Source organism: Agrilus planipennis, unplaced genomic scaffold (genome assembly GCF_000699045.2).
Source record: "Agrilus planipennis isolate EAB-ADULT unplaced genomic scaffold, Apla_2.0 scaffold158, whole genome shotgun sequence".
NCBI lineage: Eukaryota > Metazoa > Arthropoda > Insecta > Coleoptera > Buprestidae > Agrilus > Agrilus planipennis.
Window position 1 is genome coordinate 85,235 of NW_020438924.1, and position 15,092 is coordinate 100,326.

General features: G+C 34.3%; 3 protein-coding genes and 1 long non-coding RNA gene across 8 annotated transcripts in view; 2 read left to right on the top strand and 2 right to left on the bottom strand.

The window, feature by feature from the left end:
• Positions 1-637, top strand: part of LOC108740186 (proton-coupled amino acid transporter-like protein CG1139) — an 8,322-nt gene extending 7,685 nt beyond the window's left edge. For 3 of the 4 annotated variants that reach the window (XM_018474404.2, XM_018474402.2, XM_018474405.2), the window contains exon 9: positions 341-637. In XM_018474404.2, coding sequence (XP_018329906.1) covers positions 341-408 — 68 coding nt within the window. In that variant the 3' untranslated portion in view covers positions 409-637. The remainder of the gene's footprint in view (positions 1-340) is intronic. The other variant, XM_018474403.2, reaches the window with a different exon arrangement.
• LOC108740182 (myotubularin-related protein 13) lies at positions 7-8,424 on the bottom strand. 2 transcript variants are annotated; one of them, XM_025973975.1, is made up of 25 exons: positions 8,199-8,424; positions 8,054-8,139; positions 7,843-7,998; positions 7,664-7,792; positions 7,379-7,598; positions 7,074-7,315; positions 6,330-7,018; positions 6,071-6,179; positions 5,698-6,018; positions 5,100-5,536; positions 4,601-5,037; positions 4,230-4,539; positions 3,767-4,171; positions 3,470-3,695; positions 3,213-3,409; positions 2,792-3,136; positions 2,412-2,733; positions 2,008-2,355; positions 1,769-1,950; positions 1,563-1,710; positions 1,298-1,507; positions 1,081-1,234; positions 801-1,004; positions 659-741; positions 7-169 (listed from the first exon to the last, which is right to left on the bottom strand). In XM_025973975.1, the coding sequence occupies exons 1-25, from the start codon at positions 8,251-8,253 to the stop codon at positions 77-79; spliced, it is 6,108 nt and encodes a 2,035-aa protein (XP_025829760.1). In that variant the 5' UTR covers positions 8,254-8,424; the 3' UTR covers positions 7-76. The 2 variants fall into 2 exon arrangements, with proteins under 2 accessions (XP_025829760.1, XP_025829759.1); XM_025973974.1 differs by having other exon boundaries at positions 2,792-3,154.
• A 261-nt stretch (positions 8,425-8,685) lies between these two features.
• Positions 8,686-11,909, bottom strand: LOC108740184 (zinc transporter 9). Its single transcript, XM_018474399.2, has 11 exons — positions 11,553-11,909; positions 11,065-11,496; positions 10,713-10,997; positions 10,514-10,646; positions 10,321-10,459; positions 10,104-10,259; positions 9,679-9,790; positions 9,398-9,608; positions 9,147-9,339; positions 8,977-9,090; positions 8,686-8,925 (listed from the first exon to the last, which is right to left on the bottom strand). Exons 1-11 carry the CDS (start codon positions 11,620-11,622, stop codon positions 8,881-8,883), a joined length of 1,890 nt encoding a protein of 629 aa, XP_018329901.1. The 5' UTR covers positions 11,623-11,909; the 3' UTR covers positions 8,686-8,880.
• A 1,182-nt stretch (positions 11,910-13,091) lies between these two features.
• Positions 13,092-14,800, top strand: LOC108740179. The gene is made up of 4 exons (XR_003231006.1): positions 13,092-13,219; positions 13,291-13,418; positions 13,650-13,756; positions 14,564-14,800. It is a non-coding gene; the product is annotated as an uncharacterized LOC108740179 (long non-coding RNA).
• Positions 14,801-15,092: the final 292 nt, after the last annotated feature.

The window sequence follows — 15,092 nt, forward strand, 5'->3', positions numbered from 1 at the left end:
TCGTTTATATTTATATATTTATGTATAACATTTATTAATAATATTACCTATTTTTTATGTCTTTTGTATAACGCAATTATTGCAAACAGGCTTGCAGTTTTTCTATCCATTCCTGTGCCGCTAACGCGTTATCGGCGCAGAAATTATAAGTTCTGCGGCTTGTACGGAGCTACCAAAAAAAAAATTAAATTTATTAAACTTTTTGAAAACATTTAAATCAAAATTTAAAAAAAAAAATCTTTTGAATTTTCCACAACTTCTTTAATTCAACGTGATCGTTTGAAAGTTCTTTATCTAATTCTGTTTTTTTTTATATTTTACCTCTATTTTTATATTGTAGTTATTTGTGATACAAAGGGTAGATACGACTGTAAGAGGGTTATTATATTTCAAACTACCACCAAATAATCAGATTGATCTCAGTAACAGAACCCTTCCCCAACCCCACCACGATCAAAATGATCCTTAAGTGTAGATAGTAACGATAACGTAAGTTGTCAGTATACAATTTTCTTAGTCCTGAAGATGCCCTCATAGGGTAAAATACGCGTATACAGAAAATTTTAAGATTAATTTACGGGACTCTGAGATAAGTAAAATAGAGAATAATTATCTTACAGTTTCAACATGTAAAAAGAGAACAATAAAAAAAACTTACATCAAAAAATGACTTGTCATCGGTTTTTTTTGGAGGCCCCGGTGTTGGAAGAGCTTGAGTAACAGACATTACCTCAGCCAGATCTTTATAAAAAGATAATAATTAAATGGTTTTAAACGTAACCAATAGGTTAGTTACCTACCTATGAAACCTTTACAGTGCGAGTCTTCCATTGCATCATAATATCTCAGTTGGTGCTTTATTGAGTCCAAAACAAACCACCTTTGCTTCCACCCCTTCAATAGAGCACCTCTCTTATATAGGTAACCCTCGTGTGTTTTGTTCTCAGCAACGTTCGATGAAAATTGTTCGTAATATTGCTGATTTGACGTTTGTCTGGCGCTACCTGTACAATAAAAAAGTAATAAAAACAAAAATTACTTTTAAAAACAAAAGCATATTCAAAAGGCAATCAAAATTACCTGAACTAACTGACCCATTATCCCCTCCACTTCTCGTCAATGTTTGATTAACATTGCCATCTGCTACTACCTTGTATTTCGTGCAATTTTTCGGCACTCCCTCCATACATTTTTCATGACAACTATACCCGCAATCCATGCAACGCATTCCAGTCTGAAATTTAGTTATTTATTGCACTAAATAGAATTAAATTATAAATATTAATTTTGATAGTACCTTGACGGGTCCCCAGAGAACGTTTGAACAGAGATCACAATAAGTAGGTGTTGTGTAATTGTATCGATCAAAACGATGGGGGTGTGAATAGACGAGGGATGATTCAGCAGCTCCAACCATTTTTCCTCGCATTAATATTTCGAGAGTAGAACGTTTGTGCAAGAGACGTCCGTGCGATCTTACTAGTGCGGTACTAAACGAAGCATGTCGCTAAAAATATAATTATGTAGGAAAAACTACAAAGGATAAATATATAGTCTACTACCGTTAAAGAATCCGTAGAAGGAACTTCCAATTTGTCCCAAAGTACTTTCCACTTCTGTGGAAGATGTCCTAATTCTGTTTCAAGTCGGTGAATCTCCTCTAATAAATGGCTAAATGCATCCGGTACACTTTTATTCACAGCGTCGTACCTAGACAAATATTTATAATACATAATTGATAATTTGGTAGACTTTCTTGATGAATTACCCTAAAGTAACTGTTTTTCTGCAAGTTTTCATGCTCATTCCTATGGTAACATCGGCTTCTTCTTCCTGTTGAAGATCCATTTGGAAGATTTCTAAATCATAAGTGGGACCGTGTTTAAGTTCTTCGACCAAATAATAGTCCCACACTTCAAGTATGGGTAAATGGGACTGCGGTCTTAAAACCTGAATTAAAAAGTAATTAGAATGTTTTTTTACACCAAAGTAATTCTAACGACTTACAGGATGTTCAAAGTCGGGAGTGTACATGAAATTAAAGAAGAGGGGGCTTCTCGCATTCTGTTTTTCAATATAGTCAAAAACACTTTGTCCTAAATTTGTGCCTCCGGAATGAGTTCCAACCATTCTACCACCAGGATAAACAGTTTCGTCATCTGAACCTGTGTCAACGCTCTTGTGATGTGATGTTAGAGAGCCCCTCTTGTCTTCAATAGCCGCTACTCCTCTTTCTACCCTTTCCAGTTCACAATCAAAAAGGAACGTTCGAAAACGACAAGAAACTAGATGGTATGCCAAAAAACGGAGGTAATAGTCGTTGAATTCGAAAGCCATAGGAAACTGTTTTTGAATCTGAAAAAATACATTATCAGCAATAAGAAAAGAAATTAAAAAATATTTGTACAAACTTGATGTACGACATCCAAAAATTGCAAAAAAGTTGGAGCAAATCCGCTGGCTTGTGAGCTAGGACTGAAGGTACTTCTGTGACTGAAACGATGTCCAAAACCTATCCATTCCTTTTCTACTAGAACACGAAACCCTTCAATAGTCCTGTAATAAGGATCAAGGCACAATTGTGCTACAGATGAAATTTGAGCAGTAATATCCCATCCATCCTCAAGACAAATAGCAACACTAGAACCTTGTAAATCCAAGAGATCAACAACAGCTCCTGACAGTTGCATTATGTTCTGAATCTGTTGTAGCCACTCAGAATTTTCCACAAGTCTACAAACAAACACATTGATAATATGAATATGAAGAAATTTATTTTGTATATAAATACTTGAAAAACGTTTGGTCCGGTTCGGGGCTTTGGGCACTGGGTACACAAGCACGCATAAGCTTTTTAAATGCTGCTTTAGTGTGTCGAACGTCAAAATATTCCACCGGTATAAAGTCTGTTTTTGGAGAAGATTCTATTTTCACACCTTTCATTTGAGCCTTTTCGCCTAAAATATACAAAGCAGCCCGTTGGAACGTGTGGACTCCTTCAGCACCACTGTCACAGTCGGTTGAATGTCTTATATTTCCTCTACTTTGATTCATGTTGCTGAGCGAAGCTTGCGAACTCTGGCGCCTGTCTTTAAGAGAACCCCATCTGCCAAAGTTTTTGGGACCTTTACCGCCACTAGAACGGGGAAATACACTACAAAAAGACCTTGCAGACTTATTCTGGAATTACTAAATAGATTAAACTAACTAACCCCAATGTTCCGATGGCTTTGTTGAAAGCATTAGACTTTCTAGCAACTTCAGGAGTTAGAGTGGCTGTTATTAAGGGATCTTCGGCTGCCAAAAGAAGCGAATCAATACTCAAAGTACTATCAGACATGCCCCATGCTGAACTTTGTCTTAAAGAGAAAATAGGTGTAGCTGCTACCAAGGCTGATAAATATCGTTCCTGAAATATAAAATGATTACAGAGCTAACAGCGAAGTACAGATGTAAAATTAAAATTTACTTGTTCCAGGGAAGATGTAGTTTCAGTGGAAGAAACGGGGGTGGGGTGACTCTTTAGCATTCCCATTACACTTTTACCGTGATGTCCAGCCCCTCTAAGCAGCAACGCCTTCGTTCTAGGGTGACGCCACGTTATACAAGGGATCCTACCCTGTCTATAACATCTACAGAATCTCCTTATACTTTCGTCAGTAATTGTGGCAGGAACGACAAGTAAAGCAGGATAACTACAAAAAATATAACCATATAATATACAAAAGTATAAATACTAATAATATACGAAGTTAGATGTCATTACCTCCTACACATCATATAAAGAGTGTTAACGGTAGTTAACCTGAACTGTTCAGTTCTATTTTGTTTAGAATTCGGCGATCCTGTAGGACTACATAAGCCCAGTCTTTGCCAATCTTTGACATAACTTCGTTCTACCAGACGCTCGAGTGTTTTGGCATCCGTTTGTGCGGCAGGAACATTAAGAATAGAAGATGGTGTTGGTCCTGTAGCCTCGAAATCGTCTAATGAAAGATCATCATCATGACTAAAATCGTCAGGGGGCGGCAAACTCATACGTCCCGGTGACGTCAAATATTTATTACTACTGTTTGCGTTCAAATTCGGTAGCACATATTTCTGACGTTTGTCCTTTTGTTTGAATCCTGCTTTCCTAGCTGTTTTTAGAAGTGTTTTTTTCGCAAAACCCCTACAACAAATATAATTTTATTCAATAACGGCAGTCTTCGTTTTCAACATTTGCTAACCTCAGGGTGGCATTTTTTTCTTTTCCTTTGTGGTGTGGTGTTTGGGAAACAACAACCTGTCCAGTGAATGCGAAGTTGAGAAAAACGTCAGGGGGCCATCTCACTTTATGTATAACCTTCCTCAATGTATCTATTATTTCAGGAGTAACTTCTTCGTCGAATGCCAACTTAAGGAGCTGAAAGGTGCTTGATCTCAGTTGTATGCCTTCCTGCAGCCATTGATCTAAATGAGCCAAATATTGAACTGCAATGCGCTTTTCTTTTGTTAGGGACATTATGGGAAACGAGCGAACAATCGCCTGCTCGCAAGCTAAAAAAAAGGAAAAGGATAATAATCCGGCATAAATAAGTTTTTTAAAAATGATCTTTACCAAAGGAGTCGCATGGAAGTCCTTTGAAAATAATTCTGTAATTTGTAACGAAAACAGCTCCTTCTGCTGGCACAAGCGGAGGACCACCAAGGATCCCAGAAGTACTTTCTTCTCGACCGTCGGGTAAAAGATACACTCTAATACCTTCCAAAAAGGTCTCTTCCCCAGGTAAAACGTTAGGAACCAAAATCTTAGGCTTTTGTATTGGTGGTAAACGTTTAGATTCACGATGAACTGCTTCCAGTGTTTCGATGTGTATCTGTATAACTCCTGGGATCATCTGATGCAGGTTCCTTATGAGATCCCGGTTCACACCCCCTTCATTACAAACTTTATCAACAAATCGAGTTACCGTTCTCACTACTTGCAAACTCATCTCTCCCTGTTCTTGTTCTTCAAAACCCGATTCGGCGTCAGCACTATCGCTTTCAGCTACACTGAAATTTCAAATTGCATATTACTTATTAATAATTTAATTTACAAATTCGAAATTAATTACCTATTTGTAATACTTGTACTTGCTCTTTCATCGTCAATCATCTGATCCTGCCTGTGAACGCGACTGTTAAAGTCCAATGGAATCAACAAAGAGACCATCCTGTTGGCATAATGTATTGCCTGACTGTACACAGTGCTTTCTTCACTTGCCATCAGTTCTTTCTGCTTTTCTAAGTTTATTGTATTCCATATTCTCATCTGCTCGGCTGCGATTTCCAAAGCACTCGGTTCTTGTGCTCGATTCAACATGGAACGCCTGTTACTCCAACTTAATTCCCTATTATCGCGTGGTGATATCATGGGACTCATCAAATGATCGTGGCTTAATCTGGACGAAGAATTATCAATACGGGGCACGTAGAGAGCTTTTATGTCTTTTTGAACGTCTAAATAAAATGCTGCTTCCCAAAACTGCTGATTTTGCCATATGCTGTGTTCCTGCAAGAAGAAAATAGTCGAAATCTCCACAAAAGGACCCAGCACAAAAAAAAACATTTATATATAAGATCAAATGCAAAGAAAGAATATAGAACGCTTATGGGCATTTGAGTTTTACCTTTGATATATATTGTCCCTTACCAATGAAGAAGATTAATTACCTGAATGCATGTATAAGCAAACTGCATTACACCAGTACATAATTTTCGACAGAAAGCGGAAGCCAGCGGCAAGAGAGCAGCAGCAACTCCATGCTCATAAATAGAGGAGCCATCTTGTAGAGCCCTATTCATTAACCGTGCCACCAAATCAAACTGTTGGTGTTCTAACATGGCTTTGTTTCCGATTACATGCTGGGCAAGTTCATTGCACAAGGCAAGTCGAGCTTGCTTCGACTTTAGAGCCCTAAGAACCGCTGGAAATGTTTTCCGAGCGTCTGAAATCTTGTTTTCAAATATACAATTGATACAATTTCTCAGCACCTAGAAGAAAAATAACATGTATAAGAGTATGGAAAAAATCGACGAATCAAACCTCTAATCGCCTTGCAGAATTACTAACTATATCTTTATTTTCATTCAGCGTTGATATGTGTGGTCCCATTGACACTATACGAGGCTGTATAGGCCTCAAAGAAGACAACCTAAAAATGAAATTGCTTTAGTAAAAATAAATTTATTTAACTTTATTTATCCCATTCACGCATATTTACCAACTGAAGTCTCCACTATGAAAGCAAAAATTAGAGAAATTATCATTTACCAAATTTTTTAAATGAACGCCACCTTCTTACCTAGTTTTTAAATTATTTTTCGTCAATCCCTCGTCGATAATGACCTGTACCTGACTAGAATTGATAATGGGAAAAGGGGGCTGGTGTATACGAGCAAAAGCGCCTTCGGGAGGCGCTAATATTTTTTGAGAATAAGACTGAGGATTCGGATTTTCATTCGTATACAACTGCTGAGCTAATTCTTGAATGTGAACAAGCAACATGTTGGGATCTTGAGTTTCGATTTTGAGCAGATCGTTAAAGTTACTATAAAGTTCGTCCCAAACGTCACACGGTCTCCACGGGGGCCCCCGATCCGCCACAAAACTTGTAAAAAACATACAATCCAAGATTCTCGTGGAAAAGTCACAATTTATAAGATTCCTCTCCTCTAGAAACGCGGCTTTGTGAAATGTTATGACCGGTTTCGGGTGTATCCTGATAATGGTAAGACAGCTACGGTAACCCTGCAAAAACTGAGCAAACATGCGCATAAACACCGCCCTGATCTCTTTGTCCAACATCACCGCCTGTGGGGCTCTTATTGCTAAAGGTGGAAAAGCATGATCTGCTGTATTAAGTTCTGGTTGCAATATTAAACTTAGGGCTTCTTGAGTGTTACTTAACAAAGGCTCGGGAAGAAGAGGTAATGACACACCGTCTGGTACATTTATCGACCCTCCGTCCAAATCTGCTACTATCACGTCCATCTAAGATATTAAATAAATATTAGAAATCACTTAAATAATTATTTGGGACCCATACCAAGTCGGACACTTCAGATCTAAGTGATGAATGTACACCTATTACAAAAGGTGTTGGAGTAGACAAGACCTCAACAAGAGCAGCTGGTAGAAGAGGAATATAAACATGATTGTACCGAAATGGGTACATCAACGATGTTAATGCTCTACATGCTTCAGTTAGGCGATTATAACTCTTTGAATGAAATAAAATTTTATGCTCAGTCATTATGGCACAAAACAATACCAACACATTTCTGATCCCTAATAAACATATAAGGAAATTACCATTATTTTAATATTAAATGGGACCATAAAAATTCTTACCTAATTGATGAAACAACAAATTAACTGAGGTATGTGTAACAGGTAGAGAAGGACTTATTGGGGGTTGTAAGGCTTGCCGATCGCCAGCTCCAATGCTAAAACGTACCTGGGGACCGCCGGGTGGCGGTACTTGTATACAACCAATAATGTTTCCTATCAATGTTTCCAATGGAACCGGAATATTTTCTATGTAAACTGTGTATATTATGCCTAAACAATTCTAACAAGACAATACCAAAATTAGTAAATATAAAAATAATTTATAAACTTTTATATTTTGCTTACCCTAAACGTTTCTATGTAATCCAGTCTTGAAACTAAAACTAAACATTTTGGTGCATACATAATACTTTGGTGTGTAATTGAAGGCAATGTTCTCACAATGGGAGCATCACCTTCAATAGGATCTTCTTCCTACAAACACTCTTTGTTAAGTTATAAAGTATACATACACAGTCACATACCTCATCTACAGGTTTACTAGGAGAAACAGATACTGCTTCATTGAAACATAAACATGCACAGTAATGTCTATTGGCATAGATATCTGTTAACACTGATACAAAAAACTGAGGCTGTTGTTTTTCACTAGAAAGAATCCATCCCTGTGGCTGACAAAACTAGAAAGTTTAATTGGTAATACAGAGATGATAAAATGTCTAATTTTGAACATACCCATTCAATACCATCCGTAAATGGTGTGTCTGGCCAGTCTTTTTCAGGAAATCTTTGTAGTACCATACCATTACTAACTCCACTTCCTAAACGATTTAATATTCATTGAATAGCAATTTAATTAAGTTTAAAGTGAATAACTTACTTTCTTTCTCATGATCATACCCAACAACAACAAAATAGTCTGCTAATCGTGACATTTTATTCTTCTATGAAAAACTCAAGTTGATAGTCATCTCCATTATTTTTTAAACAGAAAGCCATATATAAATGCAAAATATAACGCGAATATGTAACAATAATTACATTTTATTAAATAAATAATTGTCTACTGCTGGAATGTTACACATAACCTGCATTTGATGACACTTGTCAACTTGTCATTTTCTAAATAAAAAAATATAATGTACAGTGTGTTCGAAACTGAATTAATTTTTGGTTGTTATTGATAACTAAATGAAATAAACACTGCATCACGTGTTAAAAAATAAAATTTCAAGTCGAAAGGTTCTTCGTCATTTTTCGATAGGATACTCTGTATAACGCAGAAAATTAAAAAAAAAAAATACAAAAAAAACAAACATAAATTAACCACATTTTATTGTTCAAATAAATAAAATTCTGTAAGCAAAATAAAATAATAATATAATTAACAAAGAAAACTTCTGTACAAAATACTGCTTTTAAAAGGAATATTCGGAATTATGGTGTTTACATTAATAAACAACATTTAAACTTGTTAGTACTATTTTTTTTTCAAATACAATTCAAAGCAGATTTGATATTAGAAATATTTATAATCGTTTTTAAGTACGTTAACACGTATTCTAAAGCAGTTCCAAGTCAACGTGCCGAATTTCAGGATGTTTTTTCTGTAAAAAATAATAACTAATTAAAAACATAACACAATATTCACACATTACCCTTAATTTTCTTTCTATTCGGTCAATTTCCGCCCCAAGCATATCCACAATGTTTTCTCCATGTTTCAGTAAAAACTGCTCTACTTGATCAATATTTTCAATTTTATTGATCTCCTTAAATTACAAAAACAATAATAGCAAACTTTATTAATTGAGAATTAATCACTCACATCAAGGATTATATTTAAATCTTGCTTATCTAAATAAGCCCTTGTTAGTTCTCTCCCATCAAAATCAACTTCAGCCTTGTAACGTACCAGAGAATTCCCCATATCTATTCCCTTAACATCATAAATCGCTCTAACCATAACATCTGCTTCCAATTCTGCATTAATTTTATCCAAGCTCTCCTGATTTATGGACCTAAAACGTATTAAATTACAAATAAGTGACTCTTCGTAAAATGACTACTTTTAACTACCTTCCAACCAAAGCATTGACATTGGAATAAATGATAAAAGAAGCGACACTGGCCAAAAGGCCTCCGATTAATAAAGACCCAAAGGCATCAGCAAGAGGATTATGTGAAAACGTAGACCATCCCATACAAGCCGCTGCTATTGCTACCCCAGCAACTGCAGCAGTGTCTTCCATCAAAACCACGTTTACGCTGGGATCTTGACTTGTCAGTACTAGAAAAAACAAGTTTTAAAACGTGTTTTTTTTATTTACTTAAAAAAATATTAACGAATGACTACATACTGTATTCGTTTAGCGACATATTTTTTTCTTTTGCTCCTTTCCTAAGTGAATTAAAGGCCACAAGTAAGGTTGCCCCTTCAGATACCAAAGAACCAGCAAGTATAAAATATGCCTAAAATTTAAAAAGAAAAAACCTATTAATCAGGCGCATATACATCCTTACATTTTTGAAATCATATAGATTTCAAGGAAACAGAAAAATTTAAAATATTGAATGGTGCAGTGTGACTTGCTGCATAAACATTCGCGTAATACTTTGCTTAACCAATAATTTAGACATAAAATAAACAAAACTTTAAAAAAATAATTTACTGGGAAACCCATTAATACGATTAGTATTGAGGTCTATACAGGGCGGGTTCATAATCGTTAAGACCTGTAAACCCTTCTATGCAAGCATGGGATGAATGTTAAACGAGACTTGCCCAGAAAAAATCTTCTATCGGTTCTGGAGTAATGATTCCCATGACACCGTGATACATGGAAAGACCAGCACCGACGCAAAATATGCCAACCCCCGATATCAAAGACGAAATGTATTTCATTTTCGAGTAACCATAAGGATGCTCAGAATCTGCCGTCTAAAACCAAGACTAAATTGAAGAGAGGAATATTTTTAATTTCTTATTGATATAGTCTTACTTGTACGGACTTTTGAATTCCATAAACAAGAATTATTTGATTTATAGTGTCAGCCAAAGAATGGACACATTCTGAAAACATACTATGGGACCCCGTATACAACCAAGCAATAAACTTAAACAGACAATTACTGGCATTTCTAAAACAATAAATTGCGACTCATTTAAATAGAAAGGATATAGTATTTTAATACATGGCAACTGCAGTCAAAACAACTTTTCCTGATCTGCCCATCAATCCATAATCCTTTGAGTCTTCTGTTGCACTAAAAGTTCCTTGTAATTCCTTTCTATAATCTTTTAATCTCTGCTTAACAGTGAATATATCTATAAATATTACATTATTATGTCTAGCCATAAATTTATATACCTAACAACGATGTTTATAGTTACTTTGCTGATGTTGTTTCCGTTTGATATCACGTAGCAGCATCTGTTTCTGAAGGTTTTCCTTTGATCCCCAAACTTCCAAAGCCTTAGCTTCCACATCTTTTCTCCAATAAACTGTAAATGATGGTTCATCTTCATAAGGGGATCGTCTTTTAGTCTTAGGTAGTGATTCTAAATCTGAGGGCTTCAATAAAAAATCGTTCATTGCTCTTATTGGAGTCATAAAATTTCTATCCAAAGAAGATGCTTCTAGGTCTACTGGTTTTCTTCTCTTGTATGCAGGTTTCCCTGAAAAATTTCATTTCATTATTGGATTAAATATGTATACAGTTTAAAATATTAAAATTTACACTACCTTCTGATTTCTTTGAAACATCTTGATTCCCAGAGTTTTCCAATTTCTTTTCTATTATAACTTCTTTATCACCCTTTTTAGTAATACCGGTATCTTCAAAAACTTTCTTAGTAGATGCCAACTTAGGTGCTATAACTTCTAAAATTTTCGGTGCTATGCCTTTTGATTGACACTTTTGGCTTTTGTCCTCTTCATTAACATTTAAACTTAAAGTTTTTATTCTCCCTATTTTGTCACATTCAGTTACTTTATCTTTGTTCTCCTTGGAATTTTCCTTTGAATCACCTTTGTCAACATTCTCAACACTACTACAAAACCTGGAATTATATTTGAAAAACCTGTAGAAGCTAATTCGTGGTGTTTTGTATAATTCTGGACTGCACTTATCTACATAAATCTTTTTTAAGTTATTAAGGGAGACACAACAAGAACCTGCAAACAAAATGACATTCTTGGCATGATTATTATAACTTACAAACTTAACTTACAGCAACGTTTCCAATTCTTCACAACATGTTTTGAAGCATAGGTGAACACTATACAAGTTTTCGGTATCATTCTGGCATACAAAATTGTATAAATATTTCAACGCTTTTCACCTAAACTTTTTACTATGCAAATATTTATGTTAGTTACACTACTACTATATCACCAACTCCAAATTATATCCTTGCTCAAATCGATATATAGAGCATTCCATTATAATTATTTACTATTGTGAAAAAATTGATAAATTGAAAACTGCATTCATTTTTATCAAAAATAAGTTAACTTTTGATTATAAATAATAATTAAGTAACATCGTTGATAATATTAGAGGTTATGTGCTAAATACCTCTGGTTGTACTTATCTATGGTACCTGTCAGGCTGCCATTCGCTATTGTGTGGTGGTGTNAATGAAACAGTGAAATTTTGTAGAAATGCGTACATTTGTTGTTATTACATGAATTGATACAATATTGTCGTTAATATATATTTTTTTTATTAATGAAAGCTGTTTAAATTTATGTTTATTATTTTATTCTACATATTTGCATTTATTCAATTAATCTATTAATCTACTTAAAAGCAATTCGGAAGTACTATTTCTTAGAAAAACTGCTTTGAAAATAGTTCTAACTCATGTACTGGCCTACCCTGAATATTAACTTAATCCGTTACGCAAGATGCTTTGCTTAATGCAAAACTTATTATTATGTGTTTATTATGTGATTTAAATACACCCATGAATACGCCATTCATATGTTAACGAAGTGTCCACATTAATATTATTTTTAATTGATTTACTTCGAAAGACTGTATTAATTCTTAGAAATTGATACAAGTAGTTAAAAAACACTAAATTTTGCAGTTTTATTGGGATAATTTTCTGTAATGGTGTATCAGTTTCTATTAATTAACGAATTAAACTGAGTTAGTATAAATGAACGCACCTATGAAATCAATTATCGATGAATTATAGGTATAGAAGAAGTTTTCATCTATGGGCTTCCGGCTCGTTTCGTCTTCATTATCTACGATCATCATTTTGTCTTTGGTTTCGGAGAGGAGGACATGTCACCATTTTTGCTATTCACAAATAGAAACGACACCTAAAGGTATTTAGCCCTAATACTTATTCAAATTTCAATTTAGCGTTTGATTGGTTTCAATTAGCGTTGCTTCAATTTTTTTTATGGGAATGAGCGTGTTGGCCTCGTGCTCCAGCATAGGTCTTTTTTTGCCTGTTCACTCATCTAATGTTAATTGTAATATATTCTTAGTTTATTTGAGGCTGAATAATTAGGGTTTTGTTAGAATCTTTGAATTTTGAAAACAGATTTAGAGGATGATTGTAGATTTTTCATATGGATGTGACCACGCCGCGAAAATTTGCCTTCGTTTTATAGTCAAAATATGTAAAATAAACCTGAAAACCATTATTCTGCTTTTAAAAATCTAAATTTCTGTTAAAAAAAATTATCACTTTTGCCTTGTTATTCTATAGATTGGGTTTTAACGACTTATGTTTTTTTCTGTATATAGGTTTGCTTTGAGATGATATCCTTGGATTCAATGGACAAACTACATGTAGCAACCAGACATGTTTTTATTTCCAAGAATGCTTGTAATGAGCTGGTCAAAAAATTCATAGGACACAGGGTGCTAACGATGGTAATTATCATTAATAATAAAATAACAAATCTAGTGAACATACAACTAATTATATTAAATTGTTTTAACAGGTTTATATTAAAACATAATAAATGTACATGGAGAAGTTAAATCAAAGGGGAAACGTGAAGAAGCATAGTCTCCAATCATGCTTGTTTCGCGTGGTTATGGAAGTGGGTCGTTTGTAGAAAGAGTAAGGGTCAGAAATCTCATAATTTTATGAAGTTGCAGTTACGAAATGATTCATGATTTTTCAAGTCTTGTATTCCATTTGTTTGGCAATAATTACCACTATAAATTTTTACACTTCTGAATTGTAATGGTTATGTATTGATTTTCATAGTCTACTATTTGATTAGTATTAGTTATGTTTCTTAATATTTGAAAACGTAATATTTAAAATGAAGCTCATATTAAATTATTTCAACAGGATGCCATTTAAACATATTAAATGAAGAAGGAGACAAAAAGTAAAAAAGGATTCAAAACATGGAGAATTGGAGCCCCTTTAATGTTCCCGCCCCTTGGCTGTGAAAGGTGCGATTTTTAGAAAATACATGCAGTCCGATTTACNACCACTATAAATTTTTACACTTCTGAATTGTAATGGTTATGTATTGATTTTGATAGTCTACTATTTGATTAGTGTTAGTTATGGTTCTTAATATTTGAAAACGTGATATTTAAAATGAAGCTCATATTAAATTATTTCAACAGGACGCCATTTAAACATATTAAATGAAGAAGGAGACAAAAAGTAAAAAAGGATTGAAAACCTGGAGAATTGGAGCCCCTTTAATGTTCCCGCCCCTTGGCTGTGAAAGGTGCGATTTTTAGAAAATACATGCAGTCCGATTTACGTTGATGCATATAAAGTTGCAATGCGATGTGTGGTTATTGTTAAGAGACACTTCTCTTTATCAACGCTTAGGAATAAATCTCGAGTACCGTAGAGTAATCCTCCAGATAATCAATTGTTTTTCTATTATATTGAAGTTGCTTAGTTTTCATAGTAATTTGCGATCTGTGGCATCTATGGTTTTACTTCCAACAGCCATCTATTGTTTACTGAATAAATCGATGTTATCGTGCATCTATGGGGTTCTCTTTTAACTAACTATAGTCCACTGTATAAATTGACATCGTACATCTACGGTTATTTCTATAACCTTTAACATTAATCTATGACATGAATAAAATTGACATCTCGTCGCCATTTTATAATAAGCTGTTTTGCTTTCATTTTTGTGCATGTTTTTAATTATATTACATATTTTACTTAATTTAAACATTCCTTCTTTAGTTGTTAGTATAATTAATATTTCTTTTTGCTCATCTCTACAGATCATCTGACAAATGAGAGAGAATTAAAGTTCAGTTTGTGATGGTACTGAAATAATATCTACAATGGTGCTGCCTTTGCTGTTTTTGTCTTCATCTTGCAACGTTATGCAGTTAATTTTCAAGGGATGAGTGAGAGCAACTGAAGATTTATGCGAATTCTACTGAAATAACAAATTTTCTGCATTGGCATTCCTCTTGGATTTGATTTGCTTTTCACACCTGCAAACTTTGGAACATTACGGTCTACAGTTAATTAAGGTGAGAATACTTGATATAATTAATTTTAATTGCTCCTTATTAATCTGTTACCACCGTATCTGTTTCAGATCGACGTTGGAGAAGACAAAGATGACCCCGTAGTTAAAATAGTTCTCTATCTTGCATGCTCTATCTAGTAGAATTCATTAAGTTCATTTTATTCAAATTAATTTTTTATTTTGCATGAATATTTTTGTTCATTTTATTTGAAGTAATTGTTGATTGTAGATGTTTTTTTTTTTTTTTGTATGTTGTAGTAGTGTAGTAGTAG